This window comes from Squalius cephalus, assembly GCF_949319135.1.
Source record: "Squalius cephalus genome assembly, chromosome: 12".
In the NCBI taxonomy this organism is placed as follows: Eukaryota; Metazoa; Chordata; class Actinopteri; order Cypriniformes; family Leuciscidae; genus Squalius; species Squalius cephalus.
In genome coordinates this window covers 26557344-26580998 of record NC_137133.1, presented here as the reverse complement: position 1 = coordinate 26580998, position 23655 = coordinate 26557344, and the positions used below count along the sequence as shown (strand labels likewise).

At 38.6% G+C, this 23655-nt stretch overlaps 1 protein-coding gene across 2 annotated transcripts in view; it reads left to right on the top strand.

Annotated features, from left to right (window-relative positions):
* hmcn1 (hemicentin 1) overlaps positions 1–23655 on the top strand; it is a 135862-nt gene that overhangs the window by 85857 nt on the left and 26350 nt on the right. For both annotated transcript variants that reach the window (XM_079887365.1, XM_079887364.1), the window contains exons 46-88: positions 1167–1334; positions 3099–3212; positions 3759–3845; positions 3923–4114; positions 4190–4363; positions 4463–4576; positions 4683–4828; positions 4946–5096; positions 5981–6169; positions 6312–6425; positions 6531–6718; positions 6836–6932; positions 7227–7388; positions 7501–7614; positions 7815–8017; positions 8241–8322; positions 11269–11400; positions 11485–11634; positions 11710–11869; positions 12011–12135; positions 12240–12423; positions 13574–13671; positions 13771–14049; positions 14133–14329; positions 14462–14543; positions 14640–14776; positions 15212–15353; positions 15437–15581; positions 15663–15790; positions 17031–17187; positions 17358–17479; positions 17947–18111; positions 18205–18312; positions 18498–18635; positions 19893–20027; positions 20115–20384; positions 21008–21198; positions 21266–21479; positions 21614–21748; positions 21833–22023; positions 22675–22756; positions 22914–23183; positions 23269–23439. In XM_079887365.1, coding sequence (XP_079743491.1) covers positions 1167–1334; positions 3099–3212; positions 3759–3845; positions 3923–4114; positions 4190–4363; positions 4463–4576; positions 4683–4828; positions 4946–5096; positions 5981–6169; positions 6312–6425; positions 6531–6718; positions 6836–6932; positions 7227–7388; positions 7501–7614; positions 7815–8017; positions 8241–8322; positions 11269–11400; positions 11485–11634; positions 11710–11869; positions 12011–12135; positions 12240–12423; positions 13574–13671; positions 13771–14049; positions 14133–14329; positions 14462–14543; positions 14640–14776; positions 15212–15353; positions 15437–15581; positions 15663–15790; positions 17031–17187; positions 17358–17479; positions 17947–18111; positions 18205–18312; positions 18498–18635; positions 19893–20027; positions 20115–20384; positions 21008–21198; positions 21266–21479; positions 21614–21748; positions 21833–22023; positions 22675–22756; positions 22914–23183; positions 23269–23439 — 6603 coding nt within the window. The remainder of the gene's footprint in view (positions 1–1166; positions 1335–3098; positions 3213–3758; positions 3846–3922; positions 4115–4189; positions 4364–4462; positions 4577–4682; positions 4829–4945; positions 5097–5980; positions 6170–6311; positions 6426–6530; positions 6719–6835; positions 6933–7226; positions 7389–7500; positions 7615–7814; positions 8018–8240; positions 8323–11268; positions 11401–11484; positions 11635–11709; positions 11870–12010; positions 12136–12239; positions 12424–13573; positions 13672–13770; positions 14050–14132; positions 14330–14461; positions 14544–14639; positions 14777–15211; positions 15354–15436; positions 15582–15662; positions 15791–17030; positions 17188–17357; positions 17480–17946; positions 18112–18204; positions 18313–18497; positions 18636–19892; positions 20028–20114; positions 20385–21007; positions 21199–21265; positions 21480–21613; positions 21749–21832; positions 22024–22674; positions 22757–22913; positions 23184–23268; positions 23440–23655) is intronic.

The window sequence follows — 23655 nt, the reverse complement described above, 5'->3', positions numbered from 1 at the left end:
TTAGGTGATGTTATTATTTGATCATTTTAACTATTTAAAAATATTTTATAATATTATCTTTTTATCATTTTATTATTTTAGTGTATCATTTTATTCTATTATTTATTACTAGAGATGCACCGATTACAATTTTCTAGGCCGATTCCGATTTCCGATTTTTCATTGTGTTTGACCTGCCGATACCGATTTTAGCCGAATGCGATAAAATTTTTCCTAACCACTTTACAGCACCGACAAATATTTATTTTCTATCTTTTCTTTAATAGAACATTTTGCATAGAACAATTTTTTTTTAACAGATAATGTTAATAACTAATATAGAACTATATAAATTACTCCTGGTGTGGGAAATTCACAGTGCAGTGTAATGGAAGAACCATTTCCTTCTTTTCACATTCAATATCAATTTCTTCTCTCATCTGCCACATGTCCAGCCAGGCTAAACAAGCACTCACTGTCAACGCTTGTACATTGGCGCAGAGAGGTAAGCTCGGGCAAGTGGAGCAAGTGCAGGGAAACGATTGGGAAAAATAAAAACAAGTTTAAATGGGTAAATTTTCTATAAATATTTTTGAGTCTTCATTTTCTTTTCTGACATAGCCTACTCCAGTTCTTGTTAAAACACACTAGACACAAATATGAAATCATTATTTTGTCCATCAAAAGCGTGCTTTCACTTTAATTGTGCATGAGCAGCGCAGCAAAAATAGTCTCGGCACCGAAACCCCCGCTCCTGCTTGACGCTCACGCGTTGCTCCTGCTCCTGGTGTGAATGCACTCATTGATTAACATGCACGCCAAAAAAAATACGCGCCGCTCACGCTTGCGGTGTGAAACGGCTGTAATTCACGAGGTTTCCTACATGTGCCTTCCGTGTGCACGCGTGATGCTGATGTTGCGCAATGTTAATCATGCGGCACCCAAGTGCATTTGACCGGCGTAAAACCGGCGTAAAATTCCGGTCACCAGCCGATCAATCGGTGCATCTCTATTTATTAGTTTTAGAGTTAAATCAATTCAGCTGTAACTGTTGTTCATAATACTAACAAAATTCAAACTAACTTTTCATATCTCTAGTAATGTTACTTATTCCATATGTTTAGGTTTTTTTTTTTTTTTTTTTGTCATTCATATATACTGACATTTTATGTGCATTATCTATTCAGTTCCTCCCACCATCATTGGTCAGACGCAGATGCCTGAGAATGTGAGTGTTGTTGTGAAGAACCCGGTTGTTCTCACCTGTGAAGCTTCTGGAATGCCACCACCAGCTATCACGTGGCTTAAAGACGGCCAACTGATCAGCATGTCTAGCTCTGTTCGGGTCATTGCAGGTACCAACTCCTTTAATGAAGGCATTTGTCTTTCTCCAAAATGTCTACACCACTGAGTCTAGGTAAGGAGCTCAGTACCAGTTAACAGACTAGGTTAACCAGGTGTAATAACTCAAGTAACAAGATAGCTTCAGTAAGCAGCCAAACACCACAGATCAGTGGGTAACTGAAAAGAAAAATAGCTAGACAGATGTTCTCATAAACTCTCCATTTTTGGCTTCCAGTGTAAACAGAGACTGATCCTCTGCTAGCAGCAAGTATGAGGTACATCCATCACTGTAACCTTAGACATCATAAACTTCCCGGAGGTCACCTGCATAAATGAACCACATAGTAAGTGAGTCTGTGCTGAGCTATTCTCAGACTGTCCGCCAGTATGCCACAAAGACATGGAGCTGGACAGAAAACAGGACCACAATATGTAAGATAGACACATTATTGATCACTGATTCAGTCGGTAATATTGCCACTCCATAAAGGATTAGAAGTGTTGCTAGCCTTATTGCCTGTATTGCAATATAGGGGTGGGACAAAATATCAATAGGGAAACATACTGTTTCCCTTCTCCGTGCAATTCCAGAATCAATACGCTGGCGCCAAATATCGATATTTTAATTAATAAAATAAGGTGCTCTAAATAGATTTCCCTGCTCCCAGCGTCGCTACTTCATGGCTCCTCGAGGTGGTGCTCAACACATGAATGAGGGAAACGTGAACATAAGTTAACTAGCCTAAGAAAAAGAGGTTTTTAAGGGGATGGCGGACAGCATTGTGAGTAAAATCACTTATGCCCCAGCCACGTTTAAGTCCAAAGTCTGGACACACTTCGGCTTTAATACCATAGATGGGACAAACAAAATCGACAGAGAGTATGCAATATACAAGAACTGCCTGGTAAAAGTAAAGTGCACGGGTAATACCACAAACATGCAAAGCCACTTGCAACGCCATCAACCTGATGTCCTTGAAAATGTTTAATTTACTTAAAACGTTTAATTTAATTTACAGACTGAAAAACTTTTTGTGCTGTTTTCTAACAGTTTGGACTTGAATAAAGAGAGAAAACCTGCACTTAACCTTTTCACAGGCATTTTGTTTTCACAGTTAGACAGATATCATGATGTATCAATTAAGGATTGTCTAGAAATATATTGATTATCGCAGAATTGCTGTATCGTGATATTATTGGTATCGTGAGCCATGTATCATGTATCGTATCATATCGTGAGTACACTGTGATTCCCACCCCTATTGCAAAGCTCATCCAAAGATTTACCGTATATCATTCCTGGCTGACCACAAACTCCTTTCCTCATTGTAAGAGAAAGGGACACCAGGGAAGGAAAGAGAATGACGTATTTGTTCAGGTGATCAGCTTAGCGCTCTCCTGGGGAGTGATAATTATTCGTTTAAAGAGTGAAAATGGGACGTTTGACTTGTGTTGATGGGTTAAGCTCTGTTTGAACAGCTGTTAACTTGAAGGTCTCCTGTTTCTTACCAAAACAATAGGGACATTTATGAAGCCTGTTTTTTCAAATACAAAGTGAAACTCGAAATTCGTTCTGCAGATGCATTTCTCCTCTGAGTAAATCTCAGGCTCTTGATTTATAGCTGATTAAGTAATTCCCTAAGAGAAGTACAAACGGCCTATCCTTTTAATTCAATGTGCAGAAATGTGCAATTCATTCCATCATTCAGTCACCTGTGCTGTTACCAGTTAACATGGTAACAGATGACTCTCATATATGTCTATAATAATCTCAGGAGGACGAGGCCTGCGTTTGATGCATGCTGCAAGTGAGGATGCTGGGAGATACACCTGCATCGTGTCCAACTCTGCTGGAGAGGAGCGGAAAAACTTCGACTTAAATGTCCTGGGTAACACAGCACTGTACATGAGTTTGGGTTGTTTTTTGTAGCTGTCTGTCTGCTCTTTACATAGGCAGCTAGCTTCTTGATTTGAAACAATCTTCACAGGCAACAACTTCGCAACAGTAGTACTTCTCACGAAAACTGACTAATACTCACAGATTATTCCAATAGAGTGCTAAGAGAATGACATATTTCTGTAGGCCGACCCAGAAGTTGGCATTACCCTGGTTCCCTTGAAAAAAGCAAATAGGATTTTACCATTGGGATTTGGATTATTGTAGAAAATAAGCTCTCTGACCAACACAAGTTTATGATACTTTCATGTTTTGTTCATCAAGATAATATTAACAAATGAACACAGCACTTTTTCAAGACACGTAAAAAACGTAATGGATTTTATGTCATTTAATAAAACATGAAAATATCTTGAGCTTGACTCAACAGTTTGTGTCTAAATTTTGTGTCAAGTTTGTGACTAAAATTTACAACAAACGAGCGTTCGACTCAAAGCTTGCTACCCTAACAGCTCAATCTTTATTCTGTCAACTTCAGTGCCGCCCAGCATTGTGAACGAGGGCACAGTGGAGGATTTGAAAGTGAAGGAAAAACAGAACATAATTTTGGCCTGTGAGGTCACCGGTAAGTGACACAAATTACAAGATTGGCTTCTGTCCTGATCTCTTACTTCTGATTAACCAATTTTTTGGGTTGTCTAGGTAATCCAGTTCCAGAGATCACGTGGCTGAAGGATGGGCAACCACTGACTAGTGACGCAAGGCTGCAGGTGATGTCAAATGGGCGTTTCCTGCAGATCAGTGGATCGCAAGTGCCCGACACAGGCAGGTATAGCTGTCTGGCCTCTAACAGTGCTGGAGACAGGAGCAGACACTTCAACCTCAATGTGTTAGGTATGTTTGGATGGGGGGAGTTAAAATGTCTCATTGTAGTCTTGTGTGTGTACTTATTTATGTTTCCGCTCCCAGTTTCTCCCACCATCGCTGGTTCTGGTCCAGAAGGTTCAGCTGAAGACGTTACTGTGACACTGAATAGTCCTACATCTCTTGTTTGCGAAGCCCAGTCATACCCCCCTGCCATCATCACCTGGCTCAAAGATGGCACACCCTTTGAATCCAGCCGCAACGTCAGGGTACTTCCAGGTCAGATATCTTTATGGATCTGTAGCATAAAATAATTCAGATGCTCATATCCAACATTTGTAATGTGACCAGCTCTCTTACTACTGTATCTTGTGACAGGTGGTCGCACTTTACAGATCTTGAATGCTAAAGAAGAGGATGCTGGGAGATATACATGTGTGGCGACTAACGAGGCTGGAGAGACACTGAAGAACTATGAGGTGAAAGTTTTCGGTGCGTGTGAGAAATGAGCTACATCGCCACCTTTTGGTGTAGAGGAATATAACACTCTTTGTGTGTCAGTTATCTGTACCTATTTATATATGTTCCCTTCTTGCAGTCCCTCCAGTTATCAATAAAAATGACGTCCCAGGAGAGAGTCTGGCCCCTAAAGAGGTGAAAATTAAAGTTAACAACACCCTTACACTGGAGTGTGAAGCTCAGGCTATCCCAACACCTACGCTAGTGTGGTACAAGGATGGCCAGGTGAGAAATACATACATACGTAGATACAGTATATGACAAAACTATGCAGTTTTTCACTCCTATGATAATTTATTTGGAGTTCTGAGTTTTCACTCCACTGTGTTTCTTTCTCTGCAGATCCTGAAAGCAGATGGTCATCTCAGTATCACAGCAAACGGTCGTATAGTTCAGATTAAACACACTCAAGTGTCCGATACAGGTCGTTACACCTGTGTAGCCACCAACATTGCTGGAGAAGATGAGAAGGACTTTGATGTAAATATACAAGGTGAAAAGGGTTTTACAAGTTCAGAATGCAAAATTAAATATACACTACCATTCAAAAGTTGGGGTCAATATGATTTTTTTTTTTATTCTTAATGGCTTAAAATAGCTTGAATGTAACACTACACCCTTGCCTCATTTAGTATACGCGGTTCTATGAATATGAAAATTAGCCCTGTCTTAACTCACTCACACCAGCTCAGAGATCCACTCGTTGACGATCACACGTTGTAGTGATTGGTTACAAGGTAGTTTGTGATGTCAGAAACACCAGCGATTTCAAACCGCATTTTTGAGATTGTTTTTGGACTGCGGTTTTAAGGAGAAAATAATGCAATGGTGTTGACTTATGAATTTGCGCATGGTTTGTCTTAAAGCATATTAAAAAGACCACATAGACATATAAACAACATTAAAAGCTTGATTTTCACCACAGGGGGGCTTTAAAATACTTTTTCAGCAATGGTGCATTTAATTCATTAAAAGTGACAGTAAAGACAAGTAAAATTGTTAAAATTTCTCTTTCAAATTACTGCTGTTCTTTTGAATGTTCTATTCATCAAAGAATCCTGAATGTTTCTGAATGAGCACCAAATCAGCATATAATGATTCCTTAAGGATCATGTGACATTGAAGTCTGAAGTAATGGCTGCTGAAAATTCAGCTTTGCTATCACAGGAATATGAGGAATGATCATAAGAGACTTTTTTCAAAAGAACGTTTGAGAAACACCAACTTTAAGGAGTATGACTGACCCTAGTGGCTGCTTAATGTATTATGTCTGGATCTCGTTTTCAGCTTGTTTTAAACCTTTTATCTGTGGATTTTGTGCAATTATCTTCAGGCTTTACCCCTGTTTATAATACTTAAATCCTGTCTGTGTCTCAGTTCCCCCAAGTTTCCGAGGCTTTGGAGACTCTGACTCTGGCCCTGGTAATAATGGAGACGTGAAGGATGTGATTCTTAATAATCCCTTCTCCCTGTACTGTGAGACCAATGCCGTCCCCCCTCCTGTACTCACTTGGTACAAAGATGGGCACCTGCTGACCTCTAATGATAAAATACTAATTTTTCCTGGTGAGAGGCTGCATTTCAACTTTTTGATTTTATCATGGAAAAATAATTTGTTAAATATGTTGATACTTGGATACTATGTTCTGTATGAGTAAACAAGAATTTCACTTGTTTTTTTGTTTTTTTAACATTATTTCTCACACAGGCGGAAGAGTCCTCCAGATCCCTCGAGCTCAAGCAAAGGATTCTGGGAGATACACTTGTGTTGCTGTGAATGAGGCTGGAGAAGACTCAATCCAATATGATGTCAGAGTGTTGTGTGAGTCCAACCTGAGTGTTTACCTTTTTTTAAATGCTAAACATTATAAGGGCAACAACTGAAAGTATTGTGTCTTTTTTTGTCTGTGCACTTGGATTTTGATAGTGCCACCCTCGATTCGTGGAGCTGATGGTGACCTGCCTGATGAGGTCACAGTGCTGGTTAATAAGACCACATTACTGGAGTGTCAGGTGGATGGAAGTCCCACTCCTAAAATTAGCTGGATCAAAGACAGTCAACCCCTCACCCCGGACAACACACACAGACTTCTGTCCAATGGCAGGACACTGCAGGTGAGAGACTAATCAACTGTGATGCAACAGTGAACAGTGACAATTTTTTATATATACATAATATTGAAGTTATTTTTAATATATATCAAATATTTACATATTTTTTGTGTTTTATAGATTTTGAATGCACAGGTGACAGATACAGGACGCTATGTCTGTGTGGCTCAAAACTTTGCTGGAACAGCAGAGAAATCCTTCAACCTCCATGTGCATGGTGAGTCTATCTTTGAGAGACATTTGTCTTAAGTCTCTGTGCTGCTCTTAGGGGTGTACTGCTGTTTGTGTTGTTGTGTTTTAATTTACATTTGCATTTATACATCTGGCAGACACTTTAGTCAAAAGTAACTTGCATTGCATTTAAGTTATGCTTTTTATCAGTTCATGCATTACCTGGGAATTAAACCCATGATGTTGCGGGTGCTAGTGCCATACTCTACTGTTTGAGCTTCACTCTTTACTCTTATAACTGATTATTGGTGATATCATGTTTGTTTGTGTTTGTTGTCAGTGTCTCCCTCTATTGTGGGCATCAGAGAGGAGAATGTGACTGTGGTGGTGAATAATTTCATATCTCTAAACTGTGAGGCCACTGGACTCCCACCTCCCACCCTCAGCTGGTTCAAAGACGGGAGACCTGTACAGGCCAGCACCAACGCACTCATAATGCCTGGTACACATGCTTACTGACAAATTATAGAGGGACTACATAGTGTTCACTGGATACATATTACACATAAATCTCTCTTCCTCCACTCGACCTCTTACTCTCTTTCTCTGTCTAGGTGGTCGTACTCTCCAGATCCTGAAAGCAAAGATGTCTGACGGTGGGAAATACAGCTGTGTGGCCATGAACCCAGCAGGAGAAGCCCAAAAAATTATTTATCTTACAGTATATGGTATGTAGTATGTACAGTATGTACAGTTTTTTTGTGTTTTATATTTGCTTGTTATAAAACTGGAGTAAAGCATGTGTCTGCTAAAAATATTTGGTGAAGTATGGCTGACAATCTTTGTTTTAATATGACTAACATCATTTTTAATATTTCAACATTTCTGGGAAGTCACTGATCTAAATGACTGGTATCTGGTTTCCCAGTCCCCCCCAGTATCAGACACAGCAGTGGGGATCTTCCAGTGGTGTTAAATGTACTGGTGGGCAAATCTGTTACTTTGGAGTGTGAATCTAATGCAGTGCCTCCTCCCATCACTACCTGGTACAAAAATGGACGGCCCATCACTGAGACTGCCAATCTGCGCATACTGGCTGATGGACAAATGCTGGAACTGAGAGAAACAGAGGTGTGTGTGAGAAAATTAGCTGGTGCTTTGAATGAAGGGAAGTGGATGTATGATTTTGGTAGTGATAAAATGATTGAAAAAATATAATAGGCCAGTGAGCAGCCACCTAGCAACCAATTCATGGTGGTGAATTTTGTACTGCACATGCATTTACTCACATTTACTTCAGAAAATAAAGTAAAATGTTTGTTTCAAGACATTTAAATCACTCTTTCTCTCTCAGTTGTCAGATACTGGGCAGTATGTCTGTAAGGCCACAAATGTAGCAGGTCAAGTGGACAAGAACTTCCATCTCAACATCCATGGTGAGAAACAGGAACTGCAATATATATACATATATATACAGTCATGGTCAAAATTGATGGCACCCCTGATATATATGAAAAAAAATGGCTGTAAAAAATAAATCTGCATTGTTTATCCTTTTGATCTTTCATTAAAAAAATTCACAAAAATCTAACCTTTCATTGAAGTAAAAGAACTGAAAGTGGGGGGTAAATCACATTATAAAATAAATGTTTTTCTCCAAAACACGCTGGCCATAATTGTTGGCACCCTGTTATTAAATACTTTCTGCAACCTCCTTTTGCCAAGATAACAGATCTGAGTTTTCTTCTATAATGCCTGATGAGTTTGGAGAACACCTGACAAGAGATCAGAGACCATTCCTCCATACAGAATCTCTCCAGATCCTTCAGATTCACAAGTTCATGTTGGTGCTTCTTCTCTTCAGTTCACTCCACTCATTTTCTATATGGTTCAGTTTAGGGGACTGGGACGGTCATGGCAGAAGCTTCATTTTGTGCTCAGTTACCCATTTTTGTGTTGATTTTGATGTTTGTTTTGGACCGTTGTCCTGATGGAAGATCCAACCACGGCCCATTATAAGATTTCTAGCATAGGCCGTCAGGTTTTGATTTTTTATCTGTTTGTATTTGCTAGAATCCATAATACCATGTATCTGAACAAGATGTCCAGGACCTCCAGCAAATAAATAGGCCCACAACATATAAGATCCAGCAGTATATTTAACCGTATGGGGTACTCTTCATCCCTGTTTGCACCAAACACATCTGCTGGGTTTGCTGCCAAAAAGCCCTTTTTTTTGTTTTATCTGACCATAGAATCCGGTCCCTTTTAAAGTTCCAGTCGTGTCTGACAACTGAATATGCTGGAGTTTACTTTTGGAGGAGCGAGGAGGATTTTTCTTGAAACCCTCCCAAACAACATGTGGTGATGTAAGGGTTGTTTGATAAAATTTTTTTAAGGCTTTCTGACCCCCAAGACTCAACTAATCTCTGCAATTCTCCATCTGTGATCCTTGAAGAGTCTTTGGCCACTCAAACTTTCCTCCTCACCGTCCATTAAGACAATATAGACACACGTCCTCTTCCTGGCAGATTCGTAACATCTTTAGTTGATTATAACTTCTTAATTATTGCCCTGATGGTCAAAATGGGGATTTTCAATTCTTTAGATATTTTCTTACAGCCACTTTCTATTTTGTGAAGCTCAACAATCTTTTGCTGCACATCAGAACTATATTCTTTGGTTTTACTCATTGTGATGGATGAGCAAGGGAATTTGGCCTTTGTGTTTCCTCATATTTAAACTCCTGTGAAACAAGAAGTCATAGCTGGACAATTTCATGTTCCTAGTCACCCTGGTGTGCTTAAAAATGTAAATATTAATGGGAATATACTTCAGAGATATTTTTCTCATAAAAAATTCTAGGGGTGCCAACAATTATGGCCAGCGTGTTTTGGAGAAAAACATTTATTTCATAATGTGATTTACCCCCCAATTTCAATTCTTTTACTTCAATGAAAGGTTAGATTTTTGCGCATTTTTTAAAGGAAAGATCAAAAGGATAAACAATGCAGATTTATTTTTTACAGCCATTTTTTATCATATTTATCAGGGGTGCCATCAATTTTGACCATGACTGTATATATATATATATATATATATATATATATATATATATATATATATATATACTTAAAAGTGTGTGTGTGTGTGTGTGTGTGTGTGTGTATATATATATATATATATATATATATATATATATATATATATATATTCTGTAGTGTATATAAATACATAAGATTTTAGAAAAACTATTTAGAAAGAAATGATCTTATGCTCACCAAGGTTCCATTTATTTGATCAATTAATATTCAAATAATGATTAAATTATTAAAAATGTATTATATGCCAATTTTAATATAACATTTTAATTTGTAATTTATTCCTGTGATGGCAAAGCGGAATTTTCTGCAGCCATTACTCAAGTCTTCAGTGTCGCATGACTCTAATTTGGTGCTCAAGAAACATTTCTTAATATCTTAATATCTTGAAAAGATAAAAAAAAAAAAACTCTTATTTATTGTGGGTCATGTTATATTAAGTATGATATAAAGGTCTGCACGGGATGTGTTTTTTTTTTTTTTTTTTTTCGCTCCCGCTTAAAATTCACACTGTGTTCGCCCGCTATCTGCTTAGAATAAGTTTCTTCCCGACCCGACTGATCCTGCTGAATTTAGATCTCGTTTTTAGAACCTCACATACATTTAAATTTCCCCTAAAAATAGAGAGAGTGATTGGGGATAACAAATATGAAATGTTGGCTATACAAGAATTTTATTTGGTATTTTTATTTGCTTTATCATGATACAGATTTCTTTTACCATATTTTACTGTCAACACAGTAAAAAAAAAAGTCAGAGAAAAATAGGCTAAATGAAATACTAAATTATAAGCCAAAAATATGAATAAACGAAAACTGTTGGCTTACTAGCTATGATGCAAATGAATTTAAAAAACAAACATCCATGCAAGAACAGAATATCGCTGACTGACTATGGTTTCAGTAGCCTACATATCTCCAAAATCTGACCACAAAGGCTGAATGTTCTCTCTGAAGCTGCGCTCGTAGCAGGGATGCAAAGAACACATCTTCCCAGGTTGCTCAGGGCAGGGAACTGGTTACTGTGTGAACACCACTACTGTAAAAAAAAAATTGTTAATTTCAAGTGAAGTGCGGACACGCTGTTGTCAAAGGATGTTGGCGGCCGGGCCGCCCACTCCCATCCAAAGTACACCAGTAGAGTTACTGACCTCTACTGTCTTTCAATCGGATATTTAATCCCGCGCCCAGGAAATCTGATTGGGTCCCGCGAAGACCTCTAGTATTACAGCATAGAGCTACAATTATGGTGTTCTTCACACTTTGACATTATGACATGCAGTTCCCCCACGGCTGGATGGCCCAGCAGTGGAGCGTGTGGTGGAAACCATCAGTAATCCTGTCACCTTCACCTGTGATGCTTCAGGGATCCCTCCTCCCTCGCTCACCTGGTTGAAGAACGGCAGAGTGATTGGTGAGATAGATGATCTACAGATCACTTAAGCTTTACATTTCACATTTTAAAGTCAAATCATGCTTGTTTTTATTGTATTTATAGAGAATTCAGAGTCTGTGGATATGCATATCCTGTCCGGGGGCAGTAAGCTGCAGATTGCCCGCTCACAGTTATCTGACAGTGGCACTTACACCTGTTTGGCGTCCAATGTGGAGGGCAAGGCCCGCAAAAACTACCATCTTATAATACAAGGTACAGAAGCATTTAATAAACAAACATGCATCTAGTAGTTTTACCAAATTACCATCTGTATTGTCTGTTCTTCAGTCCCACCAATCATTGTAGGATCTGAGTTACCTAGTGAGATGAGTGTTCTGCTGAATGACAGCATCCAGCTCGTGTGCCGTGCTGAAGGAACTCCAACCCCTGAGATCCAGTGGCTGAAGGATGGAAAGACACTTAGCAGAACTGCCCAGAAGAACATCAAGTGAGAGCATTGTTAGATTTTTGTGCCATTATGCTGTAAAACTATCCAGTGTATTCTCTGCATAGTACTTTTGCATAATGATTCTCTTGTTAATGAGACAATACAAGTCATAAGGGTAAACGTAAGTCAACCTTTCCTCAGAATTAGCACGGATGGCAGCACACTGACTGTGACAGCCATCCACACATCTGACAGTGGAAAATACACATGTGTGGCCACCAATCAGGCTGGAGAGGAAGACCGAATATTCAGCCTGAATGTATATGGTGAGTTGTATCTTTACATGAGTGTGAGAAGTGGAACAAAATTTTTCACTACACAGCAGTAGTATTTTTTCCAGACATTTGATAGCTGCATGTCCTGTTCCCAGTTCCTCCTCTTATCCAGGGGAACGGACCTACTGCCAAGGAACTGACCGCGGTGCTGGACAGCTCAATAAATATAGAGTGTGTAGCTAGTGGTTCTCCACCTCCACAGCTCAACTGGCTAAAGAACAGTCTGCCGCTTCCAATATCGTCTCAGATCCGCCTGCTGTCTGCTGGCCAGGTCCTCCGGTAAGAGATCTAACATGTTTAAATCATGATGATCGCAGGGTGGGAAATAATTTTTTTGCATCTAAACCACACTTTGCCTTAATTTCTGTAAATTTGAGATGAAGGCTTTCATTTTACAAGCTATTTTTATTTCAAATATATAAAATTAATGATTTTATCATTTAATATTTATTTTTAGAATTATTTATATAGTATTATAGTATATATTAATTTGAGTTACCGAGTAGCTTTTACTTTTATATTTTCATGTGCTTTTGTCTTTTTTTTGTATCTTTTTTTTTATTATCTTTTTTTAGTATTTTAGTACTACTTGTCTTAAAGGGATAGTTCACCTAAAATGAAAATTCTGTCATCTTTTAATCACCCACATGTTGTTCCAGATCTGTTATACTTTCATTCATCTTTAGAACACAAATGAAGATTTTTTTTATTAAATCTGAGCCAGTTCTGTTATTTGTGAATAAAAGCCTATATTAAATCTGTTCAGTGTATAAAGCGATCGTGTCTCTTCAGAAAATTTGGACTAACTGCTCAATTCATCTAGATCAGTTTTATGATCTCTTTATAAACTTTTTTAAGCGTCAAAGTGGTAGTTGCGTAGCTGTCAATGGAGGGACAGGAATCGCTCAGATTTCATTTTAAATATCTTAATTTGTGTTCCGAAGATGAATAAAAGTCTTACGGGTTTGGAACGACATGAGGGGGAGTAATTCATGACAGAATTTTCATTTGTGGGTAAACTAAATCTTTAAACCTAAATAAGTTAGTTGCCAATGCAATATTTTTAATTTCTAAGTTTACGTTTGTTATGTAATATTTATTTACGTTAATATTACGTATATATATATATATATATATATATATATAATTTATTATATATATATTTATTATATAATATATATTGGAATTGCACTCTTGCACAATGTACCAAAACTTCAACTGAGTTAAAAAATAACCCATTTCTTTATTTTATTCTTATTGAGTACATAGTCCAGCTATAGTTAAGTACAGTGGTAGGTAGATAAGGCACTTATCGGACATGTACCCGCATTTTGCTAGTGGCAGGTGTTCATATCCCGCTATGAATGGAGCTGATGGCATGATTCATAGCACTAAATGCTTGGCATCTGATTGTCATTTTTGGTGTTAGCATTGCTCGTGCACAGGTTTCAGATGGTGGGAGCTATACTTGTGTGGCCTCCAACAGAGCTGGAGTGGACAACAGACACTACAACCTTCAGGTGTATGGTGAGTTAACTTGCATGTGCATTTTCAGAGATAAAATGTAGAAATATGATAATGCCATGAAGTATTAAACCCATAAATTTACTGTGTCATTTTTCTCAGTTCCTCCCAGTTTGGACGGGGCGGGCAGCACAGAAGAAGTAACAGTTGTGAGAGGAAATACGGCCTCTTTTGTATGCATTTCAGATGGGACGCCCACTCCAACCATTACTTGGCTAAGAAATGGTGCAGCAGTGCCTAAAGATGCTCACCTGTCACTCCTCAACCAAAACACCACCCTGCAGATTTCCCATGTGAGCATCAACCACACCGGGCGCTACACCTGTACTGCACATAATCAGGCTGGAGACGCAAGCCGCCACTTCAGCCTCAAAGTACTGGGTGAGAGAAAGTACTACAAAATAAAACAAGACCAAAGTGACTCCTTCTGTCACAGACTCATTGACATCTATGTCCTCTCTCAGACCCACCACGGATCAATGGCTCTGGTGTGCCTGCTGAGGTCTCTGTGGTTGTGAATCATATCTTGGAGCTGGTTTGTGAGGCTGACGGCATACCTTTACCAGCACTGACCTGGCTGAAGGATGGCCGACCGCTGCCTCAGACAGACAGCATACGGCTTCTCAGAGATGGAGAGGTGCTCAGAGTTGCTTCTGCTCAGGTAAAAACTACAAATGTGGTGTCAAAATGGGTAGTAGCATTCTTGTTCCTATCTTTTCTCCCATGCTGCTCAATGTGACTCAAGCGTGACATGTTCCTAAATCATGTTGTGTTATCTCCCATGTTTGTACAGGTGGAGAACACTGGAAGATACACCTGTTTGGCCACCAGCCCTGCTGGAGATGATGATAAAGAGTTTCTAGTCAGAGTACATGGTGAGTCTTAAAAGCAATTACAAAGTTTCCCATCATATTAGCATAAAATGTCACCTCATTTACAGTAATTTGCCAAACGACAATTTTTTCCAACAGTGCCACCCAACATCGCTGGAGACAGAGGTGTGCAAGATGTGTCTGTCCTGCAAAACAGACAGGTGACCCTTGAATGTAAATCAGATGCAGTTCCACCTCCAACTCTCACTTGGCTTATAGATGGAGCACCACTGAAGGTATCCAATGGAAACAGTATTTTTTATTTTTAGAGGTTTTCCTTTTTTGAATGTGAAAGTATTGAATGTGGTTAAGTGACTATTTAGTTTTATAATTTTTTCCCCCATTCCTCTATAGATTTGATAATTTTCAGCTGTCATTACTCCAGTCTCCAGTGTCACACGATCCTTCAGAAATCATTGCAACATGCTGATTTGGTGCTCAAGAAACATATTTATTATCAATGTTGAAATCGTGCTGTTTCAAAAGAACAGTATATATTTGAAATAGAAATCTTTTGTAAATGTTTTTACTGTCACTTTTGATCAATTTCATGCATCCTTGCTAAACAAAAGTATTAATATCTTCTTTTTTTAATCTGACACAAAATCAGTTATGAATATCAATGTATATAAATTCATGTAGCTAAATAGCTTTTACAATGTTTTCTCCAGATGTCTCCACGAGTGCGTGTTTTGTCCAGCGGTCGTTACCTGCAGATCAATAATGCAGAGCTGAGAGATGGTGCCCAATACACTTGTGTGGCCAGCAATGTTGCTGGAGAAACCAGACGCCACTTCAACCTTAGTGTCAATGGTGACCAGCAATTTCTATACACGTTAAGGCACCTGTGTTCCTGAGGAAAATAGTGTGGGCTAATTTAAACATTCTCTCTTCAGTCCCTCCCACAATAAAGGATGGTCCTCAGTCTGTGTTGGTTCATATTAATCAACCAGTGGTTCTGGAGTGTGTTGTGGATGGAGTACCCACCCCACGCATTACCTGGAGGAAGCATGGATCCATCCTGGCAGGAAACAACCCCAGGTCAGCAGCACAGATCACTTCAAAGCATTTCATAACTCTCAATTTTGTTCATGGGAAATAACAAACGCCCTATACGTTTAGATACAGGTTTGGTGAGGATGGTTCACTCCACATCTTCTCAGCCCAGGTGACCGATACGGGCCGCTACCTTTGCATGGCCACCAACCAGGCGGGAACAGAGCGCAAGAGAATAGATCTTCAGGTTTATGGTAAGTCTTGACATACATGCAATACTGTAATTGTACATATAATAAATATGATACTAAAAAGAGAAATTAGCTAGTTTTTGCTGTACTGAAACACAACCCTACAACGTAATGAATATAGTTCAAATCACAAACAAATTAGTTTTGAACTGGTTGTTTAACACAAGTTAACAGTTAGAACTAATCAACTCACTATATCTACAGCAGTGACTCCCAAACTTTTTGAAAGCATGGCACCCCTTTGCAGCATTTTTTTCCCCATGGCACCGCAACCCTGTTAAACTAAACGTACATGTGTACATTCATATGTTTAATATTATTATGAAAATAGCATATAAATGATCAAATTGACTTTTTTTATCAATCAACTTGATTATTTAAATTTTTTGTCATTTAACCACTTTTTACACCCACTGAAGTTAGCTGAGCAGCGTGTGCGACATGCCATAGACTCACATACATCCAATCAAAGAAAATGGTATAAAATAAGAAAAACACATTTCAAGAGATTTATCATTGTACTTCTATGTGTGTAAATGTTTGTTGATTTATCATAAAACCTCAGAATTTCATTATTTTGCATTATGTCTGAGTGATTCTGATGAGGACACCAAAGGCACTTTATAGTGATTTTGACCCATATGTTAAATCAAATCTAGATGACATTTACATTTACGCATTTGGCAGACACTTTTATCCAAAGCGACTTACATTGCATTTCAAGGTATACATTTACATTCTTATCAGTTCTTGCTTTCCCTGGGTATCGAACCCTTGACCTTTTAGATTTAAACTTTAAATATGAATGAAATATATCATTGTTGTTTCGCTTATTTATATTCGATTGGACATGCTCATATATTGCTATAAAAAAATAGGATAGTTATTTTAGGCTGTTTAAGTTGGAAAAAAGCCGATATTCTGCGGCACCCCTAGCCAGTTGTCACGGCACCCATTTTGGGAACTATTGATCTACAGCCTACAGTCTTAATTTTCAGTCCAGTATTTTCAGTCTTTTCATGTACATTTACGCATTCATGCATTTGACAGACGTATTTATCTAAAGCAACTAGCACTGAATTCAAGCTTTACAATTTTATGAGTTCATGCATTCTCTTGGTATTGCTAGCGTCATACTCTACTGTTTGAGCTACTGTTTGTTTATCACTGTTTCATATATTGGCTCTTTTTCCAAGGAAATGTCCTAATATACAGTAAGCACAAATATTCTCTCCTTCTCCAGTGCCACCCTCCATTGCAGAGGGTCCCACTAACATCACTGTGACGGTGAACGTCCAGACCACGCTATCATGTGAGGCCACTGGCATCCCCAAGCCCTCAGTCAGCTGGACCAAAAACACCCAAGCCCTTAACACTGACCAGAACCAGAATATGTACAGGTTCAGCCAGGTTTCCTCCCTCTCCTCTTATCACCTCTTACTGTATCATCAACCAAATGAGCATTACTCCTGGTTTGGGTCACAATATGACCCTGATGATCAACATTGCACAGTAAGACACTTGAGATTCATGTTTGTATCCAGTTAATCAGTTTGTAATCTGTCCTCAGGCTGTTGTCTTCAGGCTCTCTGGTTGTCATCGCACCTACAGTAGAGGACACAGCGCTGTACAAGTGTGTTGTATCCAATGAGGCAGGCCAGGAGAGCCGAGAAATTCAGCTGACAGTACATGGTGAATCTCTACTGCTATATATGACATCCATTTACATGTGTAGTTCCTTCCGAAATCACATATTCTTTTAAGTATGTACTTATTTTGAATAAGTATTTACTTTGCAGGCGCTAAAAAGTATGTTATACTTCTATTTAGTATGATTGTGTATAGTATGACTGTGATCCAGACATACTATATTTGGCTTGTTGTCACTGTCATGTGACCTACCAGCGTCACTTCACTACTATCCACACTACTCTACTGTGGCCTCATGGGATAGTAAAGTGTCCATCATATGCACACTTCAGAATCTCGCTGGAGGAAGTAGGTCATTCGGTTTCTTGAATTCGTTACTTGAATTAGTTGAATTCGACATACTTTTTTAGTACATACTGTTTTTCATATATAGTCACATATAGTATGTGATTTCGGATGCAGCCAACGTGTGCATTTCAGGAGGAAGTAATATTCATTCCCTTCTACAGTTCCTCCTTCTATTGCTGATGAGGCCACAGAGTTTGTGGTGAGCAGACTGTCCCCGGTGGTCATTGGCTGCACTGCATCCGGAGTGCCTCATCCTGTCCTATACTGGAGCAAAGATGGATTGAGACTAGCTAAAGAGGGAGAGGGCTATACGATACTACCGTCAGGTTAGCTTTATGTAGTTACAGTGTGAAAAAAGGAACAATTGATGTTTGAAGTTAATCTAAATATTACACTTCTATTTCCTTGGTTTCTCTCAGGTCCTCTTGAGATCACAGCTGCAGATCTGAGTCACTCAGGCCGTTACTCTTGTGTGGCCAAGAATGCTGCAGGCACCGCACACCGACACGTTCAGCTCACAGTACACGGTATGAGATATGCAGAAACGCTTAAACATGTCATGCTTTTAAATATGCCTCTTCATTTTATTTTTGTCTAATAAGATCACATATAACAAATGCCCATGTGTGGCTCCACATTCATGTCTCTCTATACCATTTTTGTAATTTGGACATTTATGCAATGAATAATTGTCTGCATTTACATTTTACAGAAATTCCGGTGATACAGTCACACCCATCAACACTGGATGTGATTTTGAACAATCATGTGACCCTGCCCTGCAGAGCAACGGGCTCCCCTCACCCAACTATTACCTGGCAGAAAGAGGGCATCAACATTTTTACCGCAGGTGAAAGCAAAATCTGGCATGCCATGGCGATAAGTGACAAGCTAATCATATATTCAGTACAATTTAATTAATTTCTTAATTATTTTAATGTATATAATAATTCTGTATAATGTAATTAATTATATATAATTATATTGTATTACATACTCTACCATTTACAATTTGGGGTCATTAAGAATTATTTTTAATTTATTTTAGAAAGTCTCTTATCATTGTTGAAAACTGTGTTGCTTAAAGGAGAACTCCGGTCAATTTTAACATTGAGCTCATTTTTTTGTACATTTGGAGTGCTGTCAATACAGAGAACAACGACAAAAATCGGTGTTGCCTACACCGAGTTATTCTATTTTTAAAATTTGCACCCTGTTGACTTCAATGGGGCAAGTACTAAACCTGCTTTTAGCCTCTTAACATCCTTGATGTGTCATTACAAGTGCACAGAAAATGTGAGTGATTCCTTCTGAGTGAACACGAGTGAGTCTGACTGCAGTAGATGTGAAAGATATGTATAAAAATGATGTTATTTAAGCCAGCGCAAATACCTTTGTTTACATCCTGTTTTTCGGTTGAAGTCCAAAGTAGTCGATTGCAGAGTTCACACGCATAGGTTTAATACCTATGATCACGCGCGTGAACTCGGCAATCGACTACTTTGGACTTCAACCGAAAAACAGGATGTAAACAAAGGTATTTGCGCTGGCTTAAATAACATCATTTTTATACATTTCTTTCACATCTACTGCAGTCAGACTCACTCGTGTTCACTCAGAAGGAATCACTCACATTTTCTGTGCACTTGTAATGACACATCAAGGATGTTAAGAGGCTAAAAGCAGGTTTAGTACTTGCCCCATTGAAGTCAACAGGGTGCAAATTTTAAAAATAGAATAACTCGGTGTAGGCAACACCGATTTTTGTCGTTGTTCTCTGTATTGACAGCACTCCAAATGTACAAAAAAAATGAGCTCAATGTTAAAATTGACCGGAGTTCTCCTTTAATATTTTTGTGGAAACTGTTTTTTCCACCCCAGGATTCTTTGATGAATATACAGTTCAAAAGAACAGCATAACAGTGTAAAAGACTTTACTGTCACTTCTAATCAATTTAATGCAAATAAAAGTATTCACTTCCTTCTTTAAAAAAAAAATCTTACTGACCCTAAATTTATTATTTAAAATGTAATGTTTGATTATGAATTGATTCATTTAATTGCCCTTTAAATAATTTGACACCAACTCAATACCTTTCATCATCAGGAGGTGGTTTTACAGTGCTCCCCAATGGTGGTCTGCAGATATCTAAAGCCAGAGTTGAGGATTCTGGAACCTACATGTGTGTGGCTCAGAATCCAGCAGGCACTGCACTAGGGAAAACCAAACTCAGAGTGCAAGGTTAGGCTCACACATAGGCTGTAAGGAAAATGAAGATGTCTGTAGGAAATGGTCTCTCAAATGTTATATGTTTCACTTCTCTTGCAGTGCCCCCTGTCATAACATCGGACATAAGGGTGTACACTGTGGCACTAGATGCATCTGTAACTCTGCAATGCCACTCAGAGGGCTTCCCCACTCCTTCGATCACCTGGTACAAGGACGGGCAGCCACTGAGCGAGTCCGTGCACCAGCGGGTCCTCAGCACGGGGGCACTGCAGATCGCCTTTTCCCAACCTGGAGACACAGGCAGATACACCTGCACTGCTGCTAATGTGGCTGGAACCACCAGTCTTGAGATGAGCCTTACTGTACACAGTGAGTCAGTGGGATACTGAAATAGATGGACTGGATTGAATAAATGGCTTCACTGTACAGAGTGATTTAGGGGAAAATTTAAACGGATGAATGAATTTGTAAATATTATAATTGACTGATAATATTGTTTAGTGCATTGATCATCTGGTAGAGTAACTTTTTTTTCTTTCTTTTTTTCTTTTTTTTTTTTACATATTGGTAGAATTTTTTTTATTATAATTTGTTATGTTATTAATAATAATAGTAATAATAATTTATTTAATGATTTATATGATAAATAGTAATAATAACAATCATGATTATCTTGTAGAATAACTTTTGTCAAGTAGAATATTGGTAGAATATTGTTAGAATATTAAGCAGAATGTTGGTGGAATATTTTTTATTATTATTTTTAATTAGTTGATGTTATTAGTAATTATAATTTATTTAATGATTTATGTGAATAATAATCATGATGATCCGGTAGAATTTTTTTAATCATTTTTTAATAATTATTTGATTTATGTGATTAATGATAATATTAATAAGGATTTTTTTTTAACTCATGATTTATGTGAATTATAATTATAATAATAATATCATACATTTATTTATTTATTTATTCTCCCTCTCTACCTCAGTACCTCCTTCCATCCGTGTAGGAGAGTCAGAGGTGTCCGTGGTGGAGAACACCCAAGCTTTGTTGACCTGTGTGGCAGATGGGGTCCCACAGCCCACCATCACTTGGGAGAAAGATGATATTGCACTTACCGATACCACTGGAGAGTACACGATCCTGCCTACAGGAGAGCTGCTCATAGACACTGCACAGGTCAGAGTCCCAATCTTTAAACTGCTTGCATTCAGTGTTTACAAATTGTGACAGTTTGTCTATGTAGCCTGAGGATTCTGGGAGTTACACGTGTGTTGGAACCAACTCAGTTGGGCAGGACAGTCGCACCACTGATTTGTCCATCCACACACATCCAGTCTTCGCTGAGCTCCTTGGGGATGTGGCTCTCAACAAGGGAGAGCGCCTCCTGCTGACCTGCAGCGTCACCGGCATCCCTTCACCCAAGATCACGTGGGCATTCAACAACAATATCATCCCTGGTATGGATTATCCCTCAAATTGAGCCTACAGATATCCACAATTTGCATCCCCTGTAGTTCAGCACTATTAGTTATGCTGCATGTGTCAATAGGCTGTTATGTGAGAATCAGGAAAGTATTGTTTCTACCCACAGCCCAGTATGGTCATATTAATGGCCACAGTGAGCTTGTAATTGAGCGTGTGAGTAAAGACGACTCAGGCACTTATTCCTGCATGGCTGAGAACAGCGTGGGATCCATCAAATCTCTGGGATTTGTCTATGTTAAAGGTATACATCTGCACTTCTAATAAATGATGACCTATTCTGCTTGTCCATTGTGAAAAACTTGAATCTCTTGTCCAAATTCTCCAGAACCACCAATAATAGACGGAGATGTTCATTCAAATCGCATTGAGCCCCTGGGAGGGAATGCCATACTTAACTGTGAGGTGCGAGGAGACCCTCTGCCCACCATCCAGTGGAGCAAAAAGGGCATCAATGTCCAGATAAGCAATCGAATCCGTCAGCTTGACAACGGATCTCTAGCCATCTACGGCACAGTGGTACACAAACACAACACAACAGTCCTGACTGCACACTACAGTCGCAGATACAGCTGCACAAATGAAAAGCATATAAAGTGCTCTGCATTTATATCTTTTAAAGGGATGATTCATCCAAAAATTAAAGGTTTCATTTTTTACTCATCCCAATGTAGTTCCAGAAGATAAATTTCTTTAACTCTTGCAACAGAATGCTAATCATATCAAAGTAAATGATATACTGAAAAAAGTTTAAGTGCCTACCTGAGTCTAATGTCTGCCTTATTTATTCTACTGTGTGTAGTAAGTTATCTTAGTTATTTTTACATTTTCCCCATATTTTTCCCATTTTTGTGTAGGGAGGCATATAAAATTAACCTTCAAAATCTGCTTGCAACCTCAAACAAAAACAATATTTATTTAATGCCTTGCACATCATTGGGAAAAATTGTGACATACAGCAAAAAAAAAAAAGAAATAGACCTTTTTTTCCACAAGAAGATACCAAAATAGGCATTCTTTTTTTACAATGATGCAAGAGGGTTAATATAGTTACAACGTTTTTGTCATCTATCCTAGATAAAAAATTCCTTAATTTTCTAGATGTTTTGTATTTCGGTCCTTTTGTAACATTTATAAATAATTAATGGTATCAATTTGTAATTTTTGTAGAGCAAAGATTCTGGAAAATACATGTGCGTGGCCACAAATGATGCAGGAGTGGTGGAGAGAACAGTTACACTGACCTTACAGAGTAAGTCTACAGTATAAAACAAAATGAATCCTTTAAAGTTATTAATTTGCAGTAAAAGTCACATAGAATACTCACACAGAAAATAAAAACCTTAATAAGGATTTTTTTTAAAAGCACTTGCTTGTGTTACTGTAATAACATTAGTGATATTCCATAGGTTCTCCTACCATCACAGTAGAGCCAATAGAGACAGTGGTAGATGCTGGTTCCACAGTGGTGCTAAACTGCCAAGCAGAGGGAGAGCCTGTGCCTGTCATTGAGTGGTCCCGTCAGGGGCGCCCTCTGTTGGGTAATGAGCACATCACCACACTGAATAACGGTTCTCTTCGGCTCAGTAGTGCTCAGAAAGAGGACACGGCTGAGTATGAGTGCGTGGCAAGAAATTTGTTAGGCTCTGTGCTGGTACGCGTGACCCTAACAGTGCGAGGTGAGCTTTGGACTTTTGTAAGTATTCGGATTATAATGAAGTTAGATGTATTATAATGGAAGATTGAATTATGTGTGTTTCGCAGTTCATGGAGGTTTCTCTGAATGGATGGAGTGGGGAGCCTGCAGTGTTTCCTGTGGTACAGGAGTGCAGAGGAGACTAAGACAGTGCAATAACCCATTTCCTGCGAACGGAGGACGCCACTGCATTGGTTCAGCAAGAGAAACACGCAGCTGTCAAGGCAAACCTTGCCCAGGTAAATTAGTTTACCTTTTCATCCCTTTTGCTGCAAAAGCTCTACATTGTGAGCATTTCACCATTTGTGAGTGAAAATTGTACCGTATGCAAAACTGAAAAATTATTTATTTGGGCACACCAGTGCAAGTGACAGGCCTGTATCATATATCATCAATGAAGTTTATGTGCACTTCATAGATGATATATTGTTAACACGTTATAACTGTTATTAAAA